Source organism: Myxocyprinus asiaticus, chromosome 23, assembly GCF_019703515.2.
Source record: "Myxocyprinus asiaticus isolate MX2 ecotype Aquarium Trade chromosome 23, UBuf_Myxa_2, whole genome shotgun sequence".
NCBI lineage: Eukaryota > Metazoa > Chordata > Actinopteri > Cypriniformes > Catostomidae > Myxocyprinus > Myxocyprinus asiaticus.
In genome coordinates, this window is record NC_059366.1 from 3,669,836 (window position 1) to 3,690,585 (window position 20,750).

Below are 20,750 nucleotides of genomic sequence, written 5' to 3' on the forward strand. Positions count from 1 at the left end.
TTGTTCTTAGAATTTTCTGTCCAAAATGGATGGCATACTGTTAAAATATAATGCTTTTGTAAAGGTAAAAACATGCCCCAAAACATCAATTTCAGGGGTCCCCTTAAAAAAAGTACATTTCTTACAATGATGTTAAATTAGTGTTGTGTAAAGGTCTGGGCTGTTTGTGGCTTTAACGTTGAAAATGTAAGAATTTAAGAACTCTGTTCTTTTTTTATTAATATTATTATTATTGATACACACCTAAATTTGTCATCCAACATTTATATGATTTTAAATAAGATTGTGGGAGTTTGTCAGAGTTTATGTACTCGTGGCTCTAAAACAATAAGCATTACATGTAGTCATGTGGTCAAAGAGCATTAATATGCAGAGAATTCCTCTCTCTGAGTCATGCAGAAATCAGGCTGCAGGCTTTCGATCGTGCAGTCAGAGGTGTCCATGGTGCAGAGGCTGCAGTCGCAGCTGAGAGCCACCGGGTAGGTGATATGAGGGTCCACCCCTGGAGGGCAGTCCGGCAAGCGCACAGTCTCATAGTGTACATCTCGGTATGTGCACACATGCTGATATACAGTGGAAAATGGGCTCTTGTATACAGGCTCCTGGAAAAGTCAGATAATGAACTATTCAAGAAAAGATAATGCAACATTCTGTATGTCATGACCAGTAATCCAATATCCAGTAGCTTTAGTCTAAATGTAGCATAGCATTTCAATTTCATGTAATCATTCGTTATAGACTTTAATTTACATTAAAGGGATAGTTCACCCAAATATTAAAAATTCTCTCATAATTTACTCACCCTCATACCATCCCAGATGGGTTTGACTTTCTGTCTTCTTCAGAAAACAAATGAAGATTTTTAGAAGAATATTTCAGCTCTGTAGGTCCATACAATGCAACTGAATGGTGATCAGATCTCAGAAGGTCCATAAAGGATATAAAATCAGCATAAAAGTAATCCATAAGACTCCAGTGGATTAATCCAACTCTTCAGAAGTGATATAATAGGTGTGAGTGAGGAAACAGATCAATATTTAAGTAAATTTTTACTATAATTCTCAACCTGAGAAGACCCAACCAGTAGGTGGCTGAATTTAAAAGTGTAAGTGTTAATTACAGTAAAACAGGACTTAAATATTGATCTGTTTCTCACCCACACCTATTATATCGCGTCATAAGATATGGATTTAACTACTTGAGTCGTATAGATTACTTTTATGCTGCCTTTATGTCCTTTTTAGACCTTCTGAGGTCTGGTCACCATTCACTTGCATTGTATATTGATTTACAGTGCAGAAATGTTCTTCTAAAAATCTTCATTTGTGTTCCGCTGAAGAAAGAAAGTCATTCACATCTGTGATGGCATGAGGGCGAGTAAACGATGAGAGAATTTTTCTTTTTGGGTGAACAATCCCTTTAATTGAGTTACACATATTTCTAAAATAATATTAAAGTGGAATACATTTAAAACATAAATTACGTTTATATGCATGCCTGTATGTATTTTGGGGACAGCTGTAGGACATGTAAAGTCTCAGTCACATTAACCTTGCACAGTGAAATTTCGCAGGTGAAGGTGTGCATGTGCGGTGCATGTTTAGCGTTTAAAACCCGCAAAAACTACTAGTGAAGTTGCCTCGTTTTTATGCTGCACTTTATACTCTAGCAGAGTCAAGTTATAAAGAAACTCATAGCTGAAATTAGTTCCTCGTCTATTGTGAATATTCAGTGTAGATATATACGAAGCACTGACCACAAATTCTCTGCCAAACCAAGCAACCTCCTATTGGTCAACACTACGAATTTGTTTCAGAGTTCACCATACTTGAACCCCACCCACAATTCGGGTAGGGAAATTTATTTACTAGAAGTCTATCAGCCCAAATTTTTGATTGTGCAGATTCCCATTGAGATGACTATATTTCGCTCATGGAATTACACCATGCACAGGTAAATGTGAGCCTTAAGGGAGAAACATGTGGTGCTGAGTAATGACTTGTGTGAAACAATGAATGAGGAAATACAGACATTATATTGAATTTGTTGAGTGAAAAAAAAAAAAATTCTGAGAAAAGTGTTTGTAGGAGTTTTAAAAATGAACTTAAATGTAAAGTAATTAGTAGGATAATGTGATTACTTTTCCTATGCAGCAATCAGTAAAGTAATCTGATTACATTCTAAAGTAAAAAAAACTGTTGGATTACTTTTGTGGAGTAAATTACCCAACACTGTCACCACTCGCAACATCGGTGCTGGAACAACATACAAAATGCAAATGTTTCCATGCACATGTGATCAAAAAAATGCTATGTTTACATGTACACCCATAATCGACTTTAGCTAATAATCAGAGTAAGGAATAAGAGGATTAGGTGCAATTTATTTGACTATTCGCATTATGTGTTTTTGCTTTAAAATAGGCCTTCAAGACCCTCCACCGTACACGGATCTGCTCAACAGTTCTAGGGCACCCAGCCTCCCTCAATTTGTAGAAGCAACACTTCTCGAGAGCTCATTAAACAAAATTTATGCTTACAGCTTTACAAAACATTTGACTGATGGTCAGACACACCAAAATAGAGACATTTTAACCAGAATAGAGAAAGTTTTAGGCACCTTGCCGGCCATCAATAAAACACATGATGTCCATGTTGTATAATGTTGTAAGCATGAACTCCTTTTTTATACACTTGTCTGTTAACATAAAGAAATCAATTCTGACTAGAGGAACATAAAGCCACTGTTTGTGCACTGATGAGTGGAAAGCGATTGAGAATACATAAGGAACAAAAAATAAATTGAGATGTAATGTGGAAAGTGTTTTTTTTATTATTTATTTATTCATTTTGAGACCTATTACGCCAGCAGAGAAGCCTTTGCTAACTCCTGAGACTTTGCCACTGGATTCCATATTCACAGAATTCTGTTTACATGAACTTAATCACAGTACTGCCTTAATCGCAATATAATGGTGCATGTAAACATAGCCAATGAAGGGAAAGTAGGCACCTTAGTTAAGCAGTGGCCACTGCAGATGGTGGTTTGAAACACCAGGCATTTTGGACAGCCCACTTTCTCCACAGCTACAGTCTCATTCACTGGCTCACAGGGTGGAAGAAAAGAACTTTTAACAGGGACTATTAGAACAACTAAACAGAATAAGAGGAGGAAGCAGTTTCGCACAGCTAACATCCTGTGGAAAGACGAAGAATACAATTTTATTTATTTTAAATCCTGTTTAAAAAAACTGTTAACCAAAGAATTGTAAACAGTGTTACAGTAAATTTCTGTTGTAAAATCAACAATAACTTACTGGCAACAAGTAGCAAATACCAACAAATAAAAGTAAAATAGTAATAACTGTAAACTGTATATACTGTGAATATATATATATATATATATATATATATATATATGCACATACACGCACTGGCGGCCAAAAGTTTGGAAAAATTTACAGATTTTGCTGTTTCGGAAGGTACCTCAAGACCACATGACTACATCTAATGCTTATTGATTTAGAGCCACGAGTACACAAACTCTGACAAACTCCCAAAATCTTATTTAAAATCATATAAATGTTGGATGGCAAATAGACTGGCATGTCTTAAGGTCAATATTAGGTCAAAAATGGCAAAAAAGAAACAGCTTTCTCTAGAAACTCATCAGTCAATCATTGTTTTGAGGAATGAAGGCTATACAATGCTTGAAATTGCCAAAAAACTGAAGATTTCATACAAAGGTGTACACTACAGTCAACTGGCTCTAACAAGGACAGAAAGAGATGTGGAAGACCAGATGTATATCAGTCTCTAGTTTGAGAAATAGACGCCTCACATGTCCTCAGCTGACAGCTTCATTGAATTCTACCCGCTCAACACCAGTTTCATGTACAACAGTAAAGAGAAGACTCAGGGGTGCAGGCCATATGGGAAGAATTGCAAAGAAAAAGCCACTTTTGAAACAGAAAATCAAAAAGAAAAAGTTAGAGTGGACAAAGAAACACAGACATTGGGCGACAGATAATTGGAAAAGAGTGTTATGGATCTTAACCCCATTGAGATTTTGTGGGATCAGTTAGACTGTAAGGTGTGTGAGAAATGCCCGACAAGACAGCCACATCTATGGCAAGTGCTTCAGGAAGCGTGGGGTGAAATGTCACCTGAGTATCTGGATAAACTGACAGCTAGAATGTCAAGAATCTACATAGCTGTCATTGCTGCATGTGGAGGATTTTTTGATGAGAACTCTTTGAAGTAGTTTCAGAAGTTCTGAATTTTTTTTTTTTCATATTGTAATTTTCCATGTTATTAATGTCCTACCAGTATCAACTGATACACTGTGATCAGTTGAATGCCACTTTGGTGAATAAAAGTACCAATTTCTTTCCATAAGAGCAAAGTCTGTACATTATTGCAAACTTTTGGCAGCCAGTGCATATATATACACTACCGGTCAAAAGTTTTGAAACACTTACTCATTCTTTATTATAATTTTTTCACATTTTAGAATAATAGTAAAGTCATCAAAACTATGGAATAACATAAATGGAACTATGGGAATTATGTTGTGACTAAACAAAATCCAAAATAAATCAAAACTGTGTTATATTTTAGCATCTTCAAAGTAGTCACCCTTTGCCTAGAATTTGCAGACATGTACTCTTGACATTTTCTCAATCAACTTCTTGAGGTATCACCCTGGGATGCTTTTTAAACAGTATTGAAGGAGTTCCCATCTATGTTGGGCACTTATTGGCTGCTTTTCTTTATTATTTGGTCCAAGTCATCAATTTCAAAAACTTTTTTTTTTATTACATTTTAGATTTATAATTAAATTAATTAATATGGTGGTACAATTATATTTTTGTCTACAAAACTAATTTCAAACATTTAAGCATACGCCTTCAGATTAAAAGATTTTTAAGATCATGAGAAACATTTCAGTCAAGTGTTTCAAAACTTTTGACCGGTAGTGTATATATATATACACATTATGAACTGTATCTATAAATAAAAAAACACCACAGCAACCAGTAATACAACAAAAAACTTGTATCTACTTATATACAAGTACAGTACTGACAGTTGTGCTCATAAGTCTACATAACCTTTGCAGAATCTGTTAGATGTTTATAATTTAAAAATAAAAATAAGACATAAGAATGTTCTTTTATTATTCTGTGTCACCCTCAAGAAGTTGAATAACAAATTAAATATTTCACAAGACAAAATAACTGAAGTTTTACAAATTATGCTCATTCAGTTAGTCTTGTAAAATATCTGTCATGTCAAATAGCTGATAAACATCTGTAAAGGGTATGTACTGTAAACTTATGAGCAGAACTGTAATTTGATTGTAATATATTTTGATGATGCATTACATTTTTCTTTTTACTTACTTGACAGGTATCTCTGTTGCACAGCAGGCTGTTTTAAGTTGCTCTAAGTGTTTGATCAAAGAGCACCTTTGTAGATTTATATAGGGAATGGAAACTAACAATTAAACCAACAAGTGACCTTAAATTAATCACATGGATCTCATTGGATTATGTGTTTCCATTCTCATGTAACAATTTTCTAAATATGCCAGGTCAAAATAAACAAGACAAAAGACACCTGCTGTTCCTTTTACTGTCACTTAAAAAAAAAAAAAAAAACATCTTTATCTCATCTAAAACATCCTTGCCATCATCTGTTTGGATTTAAATTAGATTCCATGGACTCTACTTTAATCACAGGAACAGGGACAGAAAATAATCAAGGTCTGAGTGCTTGTGCTCACATTTCACTGCAAGCGAGTCACTGCAGTTCTTGCAAGTAAGCACTGCATTAATATTCCTTAAACGTTAAACACACACACATGAATTTTAAAGGGATAGTTCACACAAAAAATGAAAATTCTCTAATCATTTACTCATACTCATGCCAACCCAGATGTGTACTTTCTTTTGTCTGCTGAACACAAATGAAGATTTTTAGAAGAACATTTCCACTCTGTAGGTCCTCACAATGTGAATGGTGATCAGAACTTTGTAGCTCCAAAACTCACAAAGGAATCATTGAAGTAATCCATAAGACTCCAGTGTTTAAATCCATAACTTCGGAAGCGATATAAGATGTGGGTGAGAAAAAGAACATTCAAGTCCTTTTTTTTATTCTTAAATCTCCATTTTATCTTTCATTTTCAGATGTGAAAGAGGAACTAAACAGGCACCACATGTGACTTTCAGGTGTAAATGATGAGAAAATTTTCATTTTTGGGTGAAATATTCCTTTAAGAGATACACAATCAGCCAAGGCTTGAAGCAATGACTTTTAAAGCCTCCTTGCTAGATTGGCGGTTCGAATAATTTTCGGGGCGGGTTAAGTAGGACCGGTGACACTTGATGTTTTAATTGGCTTCTTTCTGCGGAACAACAGCACTCCTTCACATATTGCTTAATTAAGACAGTTTTGAACTAGGTGTTTGAAAACCAACATACAAAACCACTGCTAAAGAAAAGACATTTGTGTTATTGGAGATTTTGAGTGATTACGTTCTGTTATGTAGAGGCTCTGACTAGATGTTTTGCTTTGGACCAGATTGCGCGATCTATACTGAAACTAAAGATTGCCAGTTAAAGTTTGCCGTCAGGAAGAATGTCTCGATGGACCACAGTAGTGTTTCATTAAATAATGTCAGTGTTACACAACTTATAAGATTGATCATTGTTGAATAATTGTTTTGAAGAATTCTCTCGAAAATGACGTAGGAGGGTGGCAAGAGCCAGGTGGGTATTATTTTATCATAGAGGAATATCAGTCAGATATTACAGTGATGCAGAGTTCATGAGAGAAGGTCATAATAAGCTTCATTGTGCTGTCCGAAATTATCTAAAAATGCAGCACATTAAAACGTCTCATACTAGAATAATGCTTATATTCACATAGGACACTAGCAAATTTTACCAGGGTATTTCTTTAAAGCACTTGTTAATATCATGGTACTTATATGTGGTAATATTTAATTACCATGGTACTGCCACAGTACTTTTTTGTTTTTTGACTCACTGTGAAAGTAAAAATCTATAATGCATTTAATGTAATAATAATTCATAATAATGTCATGAATCTAGAATTTTTTCCTTAGAATAAGCTTGTTATTTATATTCTGAAAGTATGAGAATGATAAATGGCTGGACAGAGAACATTCTAACACACACACACACAGGTCATGAAGACCCTTGGCATCATTGATATTCAGAACAATCCGTGTGCTCGGGAATCTATTCTCCATGGTGCAGGTGGATCACTAGTGGCAGGATTAGTGCACTTTCTGGCAACAAGTAAGTTTAAGATTCAATTTGCATTAAGTATGAGATAATGGTTATTCGTCTGTAGCATGAATGATCTTTACTGTCTTCTTGTGATTCACAGGTAAAGAGGTCATTTGATGTAGGTGTCGCAGGATTCATGCTTACAAGACTGGGATCATGGTATGTGATATGTTGAGGTCATATTTCATCCCAAAATCAAAGGAAAGAAATTAAAAAAAAATAATAATGCCAAACTACGTGTTCAGAGAATTATTCAGGACGGCATAAAGAATAAAGTCATATATGAAGGGACAAATTTAGACCCCACACGCAAAAATAGGGGGGACGAGTAATCTGGTCCGAGACCATAATATTTGCCTTTACAGTTAATGATGATTTATTTATTGCCTGGTTAAATGAGTGTCTAATATTTGTAAATTATTATTTTAAATCAAACTATTATTTGACTCCTTTGTAGAAGAAAAAAAAAAGAAAAAAAAAAACATTTGTGAAGATGTTTTAGGCAAAATGTCTATGGAACACACAGCACCAACTGTTCAGCAGTGATTACAGTTACAGTTCAGTTTAATGAAACCGGTTACACCTCTCATGGTGACCAGGCATTGTTGCAGAAATGTGCTCAGGTAAAAACAGACATGTCCTTTGACCACCTTGTTGGTGGGTGTTTTAATAACTACAATAATTATCTCTTTGTCAATATATCTTCAGTTCCAACATTTAACCTCATGATGTCGTTGTGGCACACTTACAAAATGTCTGAAAATCAAAACAAGCGCAATTTATTTCAACCCTCAAGTCCAAATGTAGTAGAATTTCAACATTTATGTATTGCCATTTTCTTTTTAAAGGGCCAACAACTACTGTTATGTGTAGTTTTATCTCTAAACTGTATCTAAACAGTTTTTTGCAGAAAAAAAATAAATGTATGCCAAAGCTTGCTAAAATCACACGAAAATGACACCAAAACAAAATATGCATAAAATGTTGAGATATATATATATATATATATATATATATATATACATATATACACACACACACACACAGCAAATACACACACACACACAGTATATATAAAATTAGTGGCTTCCTAAAAGCACTTTTATCTAAGACTCAAGTCAGTCCACTGTCGGCCATATTTGGAACGCTCCTGGGAGAATTTTGTCAGTCATGCCAGTGCAGCTCCTATCTACTTGAATGGAGGAACACCGAAATCTCAAAAATGGTTGGTTAAGATTTCGATCAAAGAACATATTTCAATTCAGCAGTAAAATCTGACAACGCTAATATCATAAATTGTGCTTTTTCTTTTTCTTTACTCAGATTATGCAACAACAAAAATGCAATTTTCCTGGCTTGTATAGCTAAAGCGCATACTCGTTCTGGAGATGATTGACAGGCGATGTCTGTATCTAAAAGGTGATTGGCTCTTTTACCTGTAAGGCAGGATTTCCTTTCTACCTCTGTTGAACGTTGGGTGTGAGAGCTTCTTGGTTAGGCGTTCCAATTTCATCCATTCCTTGTAATAGATGTGGCCTGTCTCTGCTAAATAATCTGCTTTTTTGGAGAAAAAAAAAACTGCAAGGACACTTATCTCTTCCAAGACACCTGTGTGAGCTTGAGGGGAACTGACTTCATACAGCCACTAAATGAATCTGAATAGTTCTTGACATTGTCCCTTCAATGCTCGAATGGCAACACTTCATTGATATTCCTTAAACATATTGGTTAGGATTTGTTCTAAACTCCTTACCTCAGGTACTAAAACTTCTGCAATCAATTCAACCTGAACCACTAAGGGATAGTTCACCCAAAAATGAAAATTCTCTCATCATTACCCTCATGCCATCCCAAATGTGTATGACTTTCTTCAGCAGAACATAAATTAAGATTTTTAGAAGAATATTTAAGCTCTGTAGGTCCATACAATGCAAATCAACAGGGACCAAAACTCTATAGCTCAAACAAGCACATAAATGCAGCATAAAAGTAATCCAGTGGTTAAATCCATGTCTTCTATAGTGATATAGTAGGTGTGGGTGAGAAACAGATAAATATTTAAATTGTTTTTGACTATAAATCTCCACTTTCAAACAGCTCTCTTAGAGTTCTTTTGTTTTTGGTGATTCACATTTTTCATGCATATCGCCACCTACTGGGCAGGGAGAAGAATTTATTGTAAAAAAGGACTTAAATATTTATCTGTTTCTCAACCACACCTATCATACCACATCTGAAGATATACTGTAGATTTAACCCCTACAGTCGTATAGATTAGTTTTATGCTGCTTTTGAGCTTTTTTTGCGCTTCAAAGTTTTGGAAACTGTTGACTTTGCATTGTACAGACCTAAATAGCAGAGATATTCTTCTAAAACTCTTTGTGTTCTGCAGAAGAAAGAGTCATACACATCTGGGATATCATAAGGGTGAGTAATTAATGATAAAATATTAATTTTTGGGTGAACTAACCCTTTAACATTGTACAGTTTCCATTCAAACTTTGTTCTAAGGTGTGCTATCTTTTTTGGTTTTTGAAAAAGTATTGTAAAATTTCAGATTAAAGTTTGAAAAACTGCTGTTGACTGACAAAATGTTCAGCAAAATGGAACCAACAGTGATGTCATCCTAATATTTGCATACTGAATTCACCTTTCTTACAAATAAGTACTGATATGTGGTTCTGTAATCATATCGCTGCCTGGACATTGCACATTGAGAGGCGGGTGTGTCAATTTCCCGCCTAATGTATTGCGGTCGCAGATCAAAAAATAATAAATGTGAATAATTTGTTTTTTTTTTAAAACATTAAAAAATATATAGCAAAAAACAAAATCGAAAACAAAATCATCAGAATTGCAAACAAAATAATGTTCCCTTACGACTCGTTACACTTGACAATGCGTTATGGGGAGTGCCATCTTACACAACCTAGTTGAAACCTCTCTACAATAACGGCAATATTCTAATATTGGCTATGGTGTTTGAGCCCCGCCCGTTTTAGCACGAAGCTGTCTGCTATAAAAGCAGGTGCACAAACACCATTTCCTCAGAATTACTTCCTTCAAGACAGCGATCATCTCGTCTAGAAGCCATCTACCTTCACTGTTGATATATACGAGTCAGCGGGCGGAATCTTCACGAGAAGAATTTCCGCTCCCCTGCAGTGCTCCGGCAATCATCACACTGCCTCGCCGCTTGATGCTTTGCTGGTGAATGGGCCTCAGCATCCTGATAACCCACAGCACTTTGGCAGGTTTTGTAAATCCTTACAAAGCAATTGCATAGCAATTGCATATTGTGTGATATAAATACATATATTTTCTATACGCGTTTGCGTTTTTTTAAAGATGTTGTTCGATAAGTTTCCTTGTGACGAGAGACACATCCCTCCGTCAGATCAGCATGAGAGCTGCATTCACTGTCTGGGCCGCTGCCACGCAGAGTCAGCTCTCATGGAGACAGTCTGTCCGATTCAGCCTCACACGCCCTCCCACCCGCCTCTTCTGCGATACCCGAGGATTCACACAAGGAGGCACTGTGGGGCCGCAAGGTCGAGGAGGATCATTTGAGGTGAACCTCGTGCCGGCACACGCCCTGCGACCCCATCAATCTCCACGAGTCGCATCTTTGCCAAAACACTAGGTGCGAGACGAGCTCCGGCCCTCTGAAAAAGCGTGTGGCCTCGTCTCGTTCAGTGGTTCTGATGCTGGGGATGATAATGATGATGTCATTTCTCTCGCTGCATCAGGCGAGTGGTCAGTGGATGATGCTGCTGCCCCTCCCCCAGTGAGAGCGAGGAGCATGTACACACCACCGACAAGGAGATGCTTTGGGTCCTTTCAAGGGTGGTCGAAGAGCTCGATATCAAGTGGTCTCCTCCAGAGGAACCTACACAATCTCTCCTTGATGAATGGTTCCTGCAGTCCGGACGTTGTCAAGAGGCCACATCCTGCATATCTGACCCATTCTTCCCCGAAGTTCATAACGAACTCTCTAAGTCCTGGCGCACTCACGCAGTGATGCCATCCTCTCTAATGTGGATCACAGGGAAGAGAATGGCTATGCCCAACTACCCCCTGTGGAGGAGGCAGTAGTGGCACACCTCTGCCCAGTAAGTAACAGGGCGTGGAAATCACGCCCCATACATCCTTCCAAGCCATGTTGACAAACTTCCGCACTGGCTGGAAAAGCTTACTCAGTGGCAGGACAAGCTGGATCAGCACTCCACGCAATGGCGGTGCTCCAGGTATTTCAAGCCAAGCTCCGCAAGCAAATGGACAAGTAAGGCTTCGATCCAGAGACTTTCAAAGACCTCCGCACCGCTACAGCACTGCATGCAATGAAAGTCATTGCGCAGGCCATCGGCAAGTCCATCAGCAAACTGGTTGTTCTGGATTGACATATGGCTGAAATGAGTGATAGGGAAAAAGCCACACTGTTGGAGGCTCCATTGTCTCCAGCCGGCCTCTTTGGCAGCTCGGTGACTAAGTTTGCTGAGTGTTACGTTGCGACTCAGCAACAGTCACACGCTATGAAACACTTCATGCCCAAACGGGGTACATCACAGCTGGTTTGCCTTCGCTCTGTTTTGAGTCAGCGCCTGGCTAAAAGCCCCATGCCTGCTACCTCAGTGCCGCCACCTGCCATATTGTCCATATCCAATCACAGGATATTTTTGAGATCTGCGTTCGAGGGAACAGAATATCAGTTCAAAGTCCTGCCCTTCGGACTCTCTCTGGCTCCTCGCAAGTTCACAGAATGCATTGATGCGGTTCTCGCCCCTCTGAAACTGATCGGTGTGCGCATCTTGAACTACTTTGACGATTGGCTGTTACTGGCACAATCAGAGGCTCCGTTATGCCAGCACAAAGACTTACTGCTTCATCAACATCTGAACAGCTTGGGCCTCAATGTGAACTGGGCAAAGAGCACGTTCTCCCCCAGCCAACAATTCTCCTTTCTGGGAGTCCGTCTTGACTCCAGGAGCGGGCGCATGCACCCCACGAGCGAGCGTGTTCAGGCTATTCTACAGTGTCCGTCTCAATTCAAACTAGGGAGAACACTTCCACTGAAGCGGTTTCAAAAAGCATTGGGGTTTATGGTGGTGGCATCCACTGTCATACCATTAGGTCTCTTACACGAGACCTCTTCAGTGCTGGCTCAAGCACCATGTGCCACAACATACTTGGCACCAAGGGTGCATGCGCATCACTATATCCCGCTGCTGTATAGCTGCTTTAGTACCTTAGACAGCTCCTGCCTTTTACCTACGAGGTGTCGTACTGGGGCAGATTGTCAGGCAGAAATTGGTGACTACGGATGCTTCCAACACAGGCTGGGGGGCGCTGTGCGATGGACGCCCGACTTTCGGCACCTGGACAGGTGCGAAGAAAGCGTGGCACATCAACAACCTAAAGCTATCGGCTGTATTCCTAGCCTTAAAGGATTTTCAGTCAGAAATAGCAAACTGTCATGTCCTGGTTTGCTCAGACAACATGACAGTTGTGGCATATATGAACCGCCAATGTGGAATTCATTCACCGCCACTGAGACTGACGCATCACCTCCTCATATGAAGCGAGCATCATCTCCTCTCCCTGAGAGCGACATATGTTCCAGGCCACCTGAATTACAGCGTGGACCTACAGTATTGTCACGCCAAGGGGTGATACCAGGCGAAAGGAGACTTCATCCTCAAACTAACTGTATTGAGGATTTGGGAAATATTCGGCAAAGCAGAAATCGATCGATTTGCCTCAGTGGGGAATACCCACTGTCCCCTCTGGTACTCAAAGTCCCAAGCCCCGCTGGGAGCAGATGCAATGGCACACAAATTGCAGATGCAATTTCCCCCGAAATTCTCATTCTTCAAGAGCGATTAGATTAGATTAGATTAGATTCAACTTTATTGTCATTGTCCAGAGTAAAGGAACAGAGTCAATGAAATATAGTTAGCATCTAACCAGAAGTGCAAATAGCAATATATATATATATATATATATATATATATACACACACTATATTGCCAAAAGTATTCGCTCACCCATCCAAATAATTGAATTCAGGTGTTCCAATCACTTCCATGGCCACAGGTGTATAAAATGAAGCACCTAGGCATGCAGACTGCTTCTACAAACATTTGTGAAAGAATGGGCCGCTCTCAGGAGCTCAGTGAATTCCAGCGTGGTACTGTGATAGGATGCCACCTGTGCAACAAGTCCAGTCATGAAATTTCCTCGCTACTAAATATTCCACAGTCAACTGTCAGTGGTATTATAACAAAGTGGAAGCGATTGGGAATGACAGTAACTCAGCCACGAAGTGGTAGGCCACGTAAAATGACAGAGCGGGGTCAGCGGATGCTGAGGCGCTAGTGCGCAGAGGTCGCCAACTTTCTGCAGAGTCAATCGCTACAGACCTCCAAAGTTCATGTGGCCTTCAGATTAGCTCAAGAACAATGCGTAGAGAGCTTCATGGAATGGGTTTCCATGGCCGAGCAGCTGCATCCAAGCCATACATCACCAAGTGCAATGCAAAGCGTCAGATGCAGTGGCGTAAAGCACGCCGCCACTGGACTCTAGAGCAGTGGAGACGCGTTCTCTGGAGTGACGAATCACGCTTCTCCATCTGGCAATCTGATGGATGAGTCTGGGTTTGGCGGTTGCCAGGAGAACGGTACTTGTCTGTCTGCATTGTGCCAACTGTGAAGTTTGGTGGAGGGGGGATTATGGTGTGGGGTTGTTTTTCAGGAGCTGGGCTTGGCCCCTTAGTTCCAGTGAAAGGAACTCTGAATGCTTCAGCATACCAAGAGATTTTGGACAATTCCATGCTCCCAACTTTGTGGGAACAGTTTGGGGATGGCCCCTTCCTGTTCCAACATGACTGCGCACCAGTGCACAAAGCAAGGTCCATAAAGACATGGATGAGCGAGTTTGGTGTGGAAGAACTTGACTGGCCTGCACAGAGTCCTGACCTCAACCCGATAGAGCACCTTTGGGATGAATTAGAGCGAAGACTGCGAGCCAGGCCTTCTCGTCCAACATCAGTGTCTGACCTCACAAATGCGCTTCTGGAAGAATGGTCAAAAATTCCCATAAACACACTCCTAAACCTTGTGGAAAGCCTTCCCAGAAGAGTTGAAGCTGTTATAGCTGCAAAGGGTGGGCCGACGTCATATTAAACCCTATGGATTAAGAATGGGATGTCACTTAAGTTCATATGCGTCTAAAGGCAGATGAGCGAATACTTTTGGCAATATAGTGTATATTAGGGGTGTAATGGTACATGTATTCATCCCGAACCGTCACGGTACTGACATCACGGTTCGATGCATGCAGTCAGACGAAGAATACATCTGAGTCAGTCACAGGCGATCCACACTCCAATCCAGAAGGGGGCACGCGCGGTAATGCACCGCTGTTTGCTAACCGCCATAACAGGAAAAAGAGCAGAAGAAGAAGAGACATCTATGCACCAACTCAAAACGAGAATGGCTTCTCCTAATGCACAAGTTTTATTTTTCATTATTCTATTTATTTTGTACTTTTATAACACAAGAGATGCTTTTTCAGTTTTGTTGCTGATTGTGACCAAATACCTTTTGTTTTTTATCAACTACAAAAAAATATGGCCTATGCAAGAGTGCATTCTGTTTACTGCTTAGTGCTTAATACACTAAAGGAGGCTGTCATTGTATATCATGGCACAGCATTTGGACATTACCATATAAATATGTTATTTCTAATAAAGTAAATATGTTATCCTGTAAATGCAGCCATTAGTAGATATATTCATACTGTTTGTGATAAATTAAGTTTTTGTAACACATCATTTGAAGATATTGAACATTTATCTATTTCTTTTTGGACTGACTTTAAAATAGATGACAAAAAAAAAAAACAATTAAGCAAAACTCTTAATTTAGAACCTTATATTAATTTATTTTCAAAACCCATATTTTTCTGAAAAACAAAATTACATTATTAATCTTTTAATTATTTTGGCAAAGTTTTATATTCATATGACAAAAATAACTCAAAAGAAACCTTCATATATTACCTTTTGTAATACTGATCTCACAATATACTTTGAAACCATTTCAAACATGAGATCACAAAACAAAAAGCTTATAAAAACAATTTTTTTTTAAAGTTTTCAAATTCATGTAACTGCCCTAATATTATATAGCACTTTTTCATCCCAGTATTTATTTTATTTTTTTACATATATGTTCATTTTATGTTTTAGATGTTGTTGTTATTCTCTGTTTCACATACTCTGAACTGTACCACAATGCCTTATATTTGCATTGTACTTTTTGCATTGTCCTTGTCTGTAATTGAACTAAATAAATAAAATAAAATAAAATAAAAAACTAAGGAGGCTGTACTGTACCAACTACCTCAGGGGGTACTAAATGCCGCTAGGTGGAACAAACTGTAATTTGCACTACTGTCTGTTCAAAATAAATGAAAAGAAACCTAGCATTTGGGATTTGTTGCTTTTTCCTGTTGTACCAAACTCGTATCGAACCATGACCCCAAAACCGAGGTACGTACCGAACCGTGACTTCTGTGTACCGTTGCACCCCTAATATATATATATATATATATATATATATATATATATATATATATATATATATATGAGTATATACAATAAAGATTTTTTATGGAGTGCAAAGTTATGAGGTAGAGAAGCAGAGACCAGCTCAATGCAAGTGTATATGAATACAGAACAAGGTGCAAATGAAGAAGTATAAACACTGAAGGTGCACTGTACAGAATGAGGTATATGTAAATACATATGTACTGTATGGCCAGTGACCATAACAGTGCAAGCGGCATCAAGAGATAGAAATTATGTGCAAAGAAAATATGCAAGAATATCAGGAGGTAACATTGTAAATGTACAGTGTGGAGACAGGTTATTGTACAGTGCAGGTTTTTTTAAGAATTAAGTGGTCCGAGTGGGATGTAGTGTTCAGCATCTGAGTTTAGAGTTCAGTAGGCTGACAGCTGAGGGAAAGAAACTGTTCCTGAGTCTGCTGGTGCGACAGCGAAGACTCCTATAGCATCTCCCAGATGGGAGAGGAGTAAACAGACCATGGTTGGGGTGAGAGGTGTCTTTGATAATGCTTCTCAACCTCCTTAGGCAGCGTTTGTTGTGAATGTCTTTGATGGAGGGTAGCTGAACACCAGTGATGTACTGGGCAGTTTTCACCACCCACTGGAGGGCCTTCTGGTCTGAGACAGTGCAGTTGCCATACCACACTGTGATGCAGTTTGTTAGGATACTTTTCATAGTGCAACGGTAAAAGTTCAGCAGGATGTGGGGAGGACAGGTGAGCTTTCCTTAGCTTCCTAAGGAAGGCACTTTTGCACCTTTTTGATCAGAGTGGAGGTGTTGTAGGTCCGGGAAAAATCCTCAGAGATATGGACACCCAGGAACTTGTCACACGCTCCACTTCGTCCCCATCAATGTAGATGGGAGTGTATGTGTGGCCCTTACTAGTCAGCCGGTGGTCCACAATCAGCTCATTGGTCTTTTGGGTGTTGAGTGTGAGATTGTTGTTGGCACACCACACTGCCAGCTGCTGTACCTCTTCCCTGTAGGCCGTCTCTTTGTCGCCACTGATCAGGCCTACCACCGTGGTGTCATCTGCAAACTTGATTATGGAGTTGGAGCCATGCTCAGGTATGCAGTTGTGGGTGAAGAGGGAGTAGAGGATTGGACTCACAGTCCAATCCTGTGGTACACCAGTGTTCAAAGTGAGGGTGGAGGAGTTGTGGTTGCTGATCCTAACAGACTGTGGTCTGTTAGTGAGAAAGTCCAAGGTCCAGTTGCAGAGGGAGGGGCTGATGCCAAGATCAGTGAGCTTAGAGATCAGCTTGGATGGGATTACAGTATTGAAGGCAGAACTGAAATCAGTGAATAGCATCCTGACATATGTGTTGTTTTTGTCCAAGTGAGTCAGGGCGGAGTGAAGAGCTGAGGCGATAGCATCCTCAGTTGACCTCTTGGGTTTGTAGGTGAACTGATATTGAGGACAGGCATGTTTTCAGGTGGGAGAGGACCATCCTCTCAAAACACTTAGCGATGATGGGAGTAAGAGCAAAGGGGTGGAAGTCATTGAGGGCAACTGCAGCAGCATGTTTTGGTACTGGTACAATGGTGGCTGTTTTGAAGCAGGTGGGGACAATGGCCTGGGCCAAGGAGAGGTTGAAAATTGATTGAAAGTTGATTAGACACAGGACTCACTCAGTCAACGCTCAAAGTGTATGTGGCATCTATATCTGCGTATCACGCATATGAAGCCGGCGCACCTCTATAGACAAGCATGATTTAATCATAAAGTTCCTTAAAGGAGCAAGATGATTAAACCCACCTCGGCTGGCTACAGTCCCAACTTGGGACTTTATCTTTTTGCGAAGCGCTCCTTGTTCTCACTCAGAAATTCTGAGGAAATGGTGTTTGTGTACCTGCTTTTGTAGCAGACAACTTCACGCCAAACTGGGCAGGGCTTAAACACCATAGCCAATATTAGTATATTGGCATTATTGTAGAGAGATTTCAACTAGGCCGTGTAAGAAGGCACTCCCCATATGCATTAATAAACGCAATGTCTCGTTCCCTTCAGCTCAGGGAACTGAGGTTATGAACGTAACAGATGTTTTCCTTGGTTACATTACAGTGTTTTTTGCTTTCTCTGACATTTTTTGTTCTTATTTAAATTTTCACACTTATGCTGTTTTTCTTTGCTCTTGTTTCCAAATTCTTCACTTGTGCTTCCAAATTTTGCAGGTAGAGTTTAATGCATAACAGGACGGGGTTTAGCATCCCCATTGGTCCACTAATTCTAGACTGACAGTTATTCTCTAGCCAATCAATCAAAGTGGAGAGTTGATATCACTCCAGTGCGACTCTGGCTTACTGCTCAAACGTGAACAGGTGAAGATTAAGACAGCGAAGAAAATCTCAATGCGGTTCAAGGTTTGTCTCATCTAATCTAAAAACAGTGTCACATCAAATGCTCGAAATTGAAAATAGCTCATTTTAAAAGTGATTACAGCACTTTTCCTGATTACAGCACTTTGCTGAAAAGACCAGTTAAAACCAGCCTAAACTGGTCACCCAGGCTGGTCAGTTCAAATCTCTTCTAAAAACAACCTGACCATGCTAGGTGACCAGCTAAAACCAGCCAACCAGCTTAGGCTGGCTTTTGCTGGTCTTTTCAGCAGGCTAGCTTTCTAGCTAAAAGACATCTGGCTGTGTGGTTTGATGTTCCAGGTATCAATCAGTCAGCTGTTACATCATGTGAAATACCTGTTTGTGTCATTAAACCATAAATCTTTAATGTTACATGTATGATCCAAACACCTGACACTGTTTCATGCTGTCTAGAAGCTGGTGACTGTATAAAACATGAATCACATTTCCAAATAATCAGCTGAAGAGCAAATATCAGGTAATACTTTCATTGATAAATAAATCAATGACCTGCTATGGCTAGAATTGGTCTTCACATTGATTGTTATTGTAAAGACATTTTTTTTTTTCCAGTAAGGCAGTTATAAATTTCAAAATTTAATACAGCTATTATTTTCCTCTGATGTTATGTCAGACTTCTTTTTAGGAACATTTCCTTGTGTTTACATAAGTGCAATAAGAATGTGTATATATAATAACATGTCTGACAAACGTCTTTGGCTGCTGCATTGTGTGTTGTTGTTCCATCGTCTATTCATTATTATAAGCTGTTATAAAATAATCTGTTACAAAATGTACAAAAGATTGCATAATCAAAATATAATGAATCATATTTTGTCATTATGTGAAGATTTGCTGCCCAACTCGAAAGAATGTGCACAACGCACATCTGTCTGTTCTTCCTTCAGGTTACCTTTGTAATCTTAGTAAGCGCGCACCAGTTTTTTTAGTGACTGTCTGAACTGTCTATTTTTAAATCGCGGTTGGCTTAACAGGAGACGCCATAACCATCACATTTTTGATATGTGTGTTAAGCTGAAGTTCAGTTTTGAAGACTGCATTCTGTTCCATTTAGCCGTGCTCTGTCTAGCTGTTTGAAACACTCGCCTGCTGTATATGCGTTGAGTCCACTGCCACTCACCTGGTGTGTGTGTGTGTGTGTGTCTCCCCAAGTGTTCGCTCCTGTGGGGAAAGCCGCGATGCTCCATATTATTGTTGCTGTGATGATTCATGAAGCGTTCCATTCAACTCGGAGAGTCTGAATTTCCACCTTTCAACTGGGGAAAGTGCAACAAAATGACACTTTATTTCAGACATCTAACTTGAAACTCGTGCGGAAATCTTCAACTCCCATTTCGTCAAGGTGCAGTTGTGCGTTACATCACACAAACATGTCGGCACCCAGGGCAGGTAGGTTTACAGTCAGTGACAAACATTCACTTTTATTAAATAATATAAACTAACGAGACAAAGTTCTTAAATTAAATGATAATAAAACGTGTTTAGCAAACGTTTTACAGAGACAGGTGTTCAAAACACAATTTCCTGTATGCATATTATGTCAATTTCCTGCACACCAAACCAAAGGCACTTTGTAAACCCTATTTAGTACTATGTTTTACAAGTAAAACATATTATTAGTAGTATCAAACACACTGTTGGCCTACTGCACTGCACTTAGGCAAATGAACAAACAGCACATCGTAATGTTGAATTTGTGAATGTGACAGAAAGCATAAACATAACTTTAGCCTACCTAGTCATTACATATAATGTAAAACTACACTGAATCTGGTGTTTTTATTAAAGAGGGGCTATAATTTATTAGCCTGTATCAGGGGTGCCTGCAGGATTTAATCTGAGGGTACGCACAGAAATCTGCCTAATAAACCTTATATCTAGGGGGGTCAGAACACCAAAGCATTCAATTCTGGTGACTTTGAGATAAGCATTTGTTTTATTTTCTTGAGTATGTGTAGCATTCATGTAACTATTGGCTAAAGCATTTCTTCCAGTATCCGTTCAGCCAGATACGTTTCTGTGCTAAAAAAGCTAAACGCACCACAACGAAGAGCAGAACACGTGTCTCGAGATGCGTTTTTATCAGTTGAAGTTCTTTTTAACTTGATATAGCATTTTAAAATGTAGCGCTCCTGTGAGAGATGCTAAAAACGCAGTGAAACGTGACGCAGTTGTCAAAAGACATCCATCTAGCGAATGTTTATGGAAAATGATTGAAAAACAGCACGAGCAGATGCAAAAACATGTTCAGTTTGAACAGCCCCTTGTTCACATGACACAGTACTAGCTCAAGTTTCTCAAAGTTACGTCTCAAAAAGACAGCCTTTTGTTTCAGTTGATTGTTGTTACATTTACACTGTATTCAGCGCTGTTTGTTCTCTGTATTCATAAATCTCCCGATACTGTTTTACTGTGAGA

General features: G+C 39.1%; 1 protein-coding gene across 1 annotated transcript; it reads right to left on the reverse strand.

The window, feature by feature from the left end:
• Positions 1-362: 362 nt before the first annotated feature.
• Positions 363-4,741, reverse strand: lhb (luteinizing hormone subunit beta). Its single transcript, XM_051650931.1, has 3 exons — positions 4,722-4,741; positions 3,013-3,196; positions 363-602 (listed from the first exon to the last, which is right to left on the reverse strand). Exons 1-3 carry the CDS (start codon positions 4,739-4,741, stop codon positions 363-365), a joined length of 444 nt encoding a protein of 147 aa, XP_051506891.1.
• Between the last annotated feature and the right edge of the window lie 16,009 nt (positions 4,742-20,750).

Coding starts and splice junctions, on each gene's coding strand:
- lhb (XM_051650931.1), bottom strand. CDS start 4,741: ATGGGAACTCCTTCAATACT. Junction 3,197..4,721: donor ATGGGAACTCCTTCAATACT/GTTTAAAAAGCA, acceptor GTCTTTCCACAG/GATGTTAGCTGTGCGAAACT. Junction 603..3,012: donor GTGGCCACTGCTTAACTAAG/GTGCCTACTTTC, acceptor TGACTTTTCCAG/GAGCCTGTATACAAGAGCCC.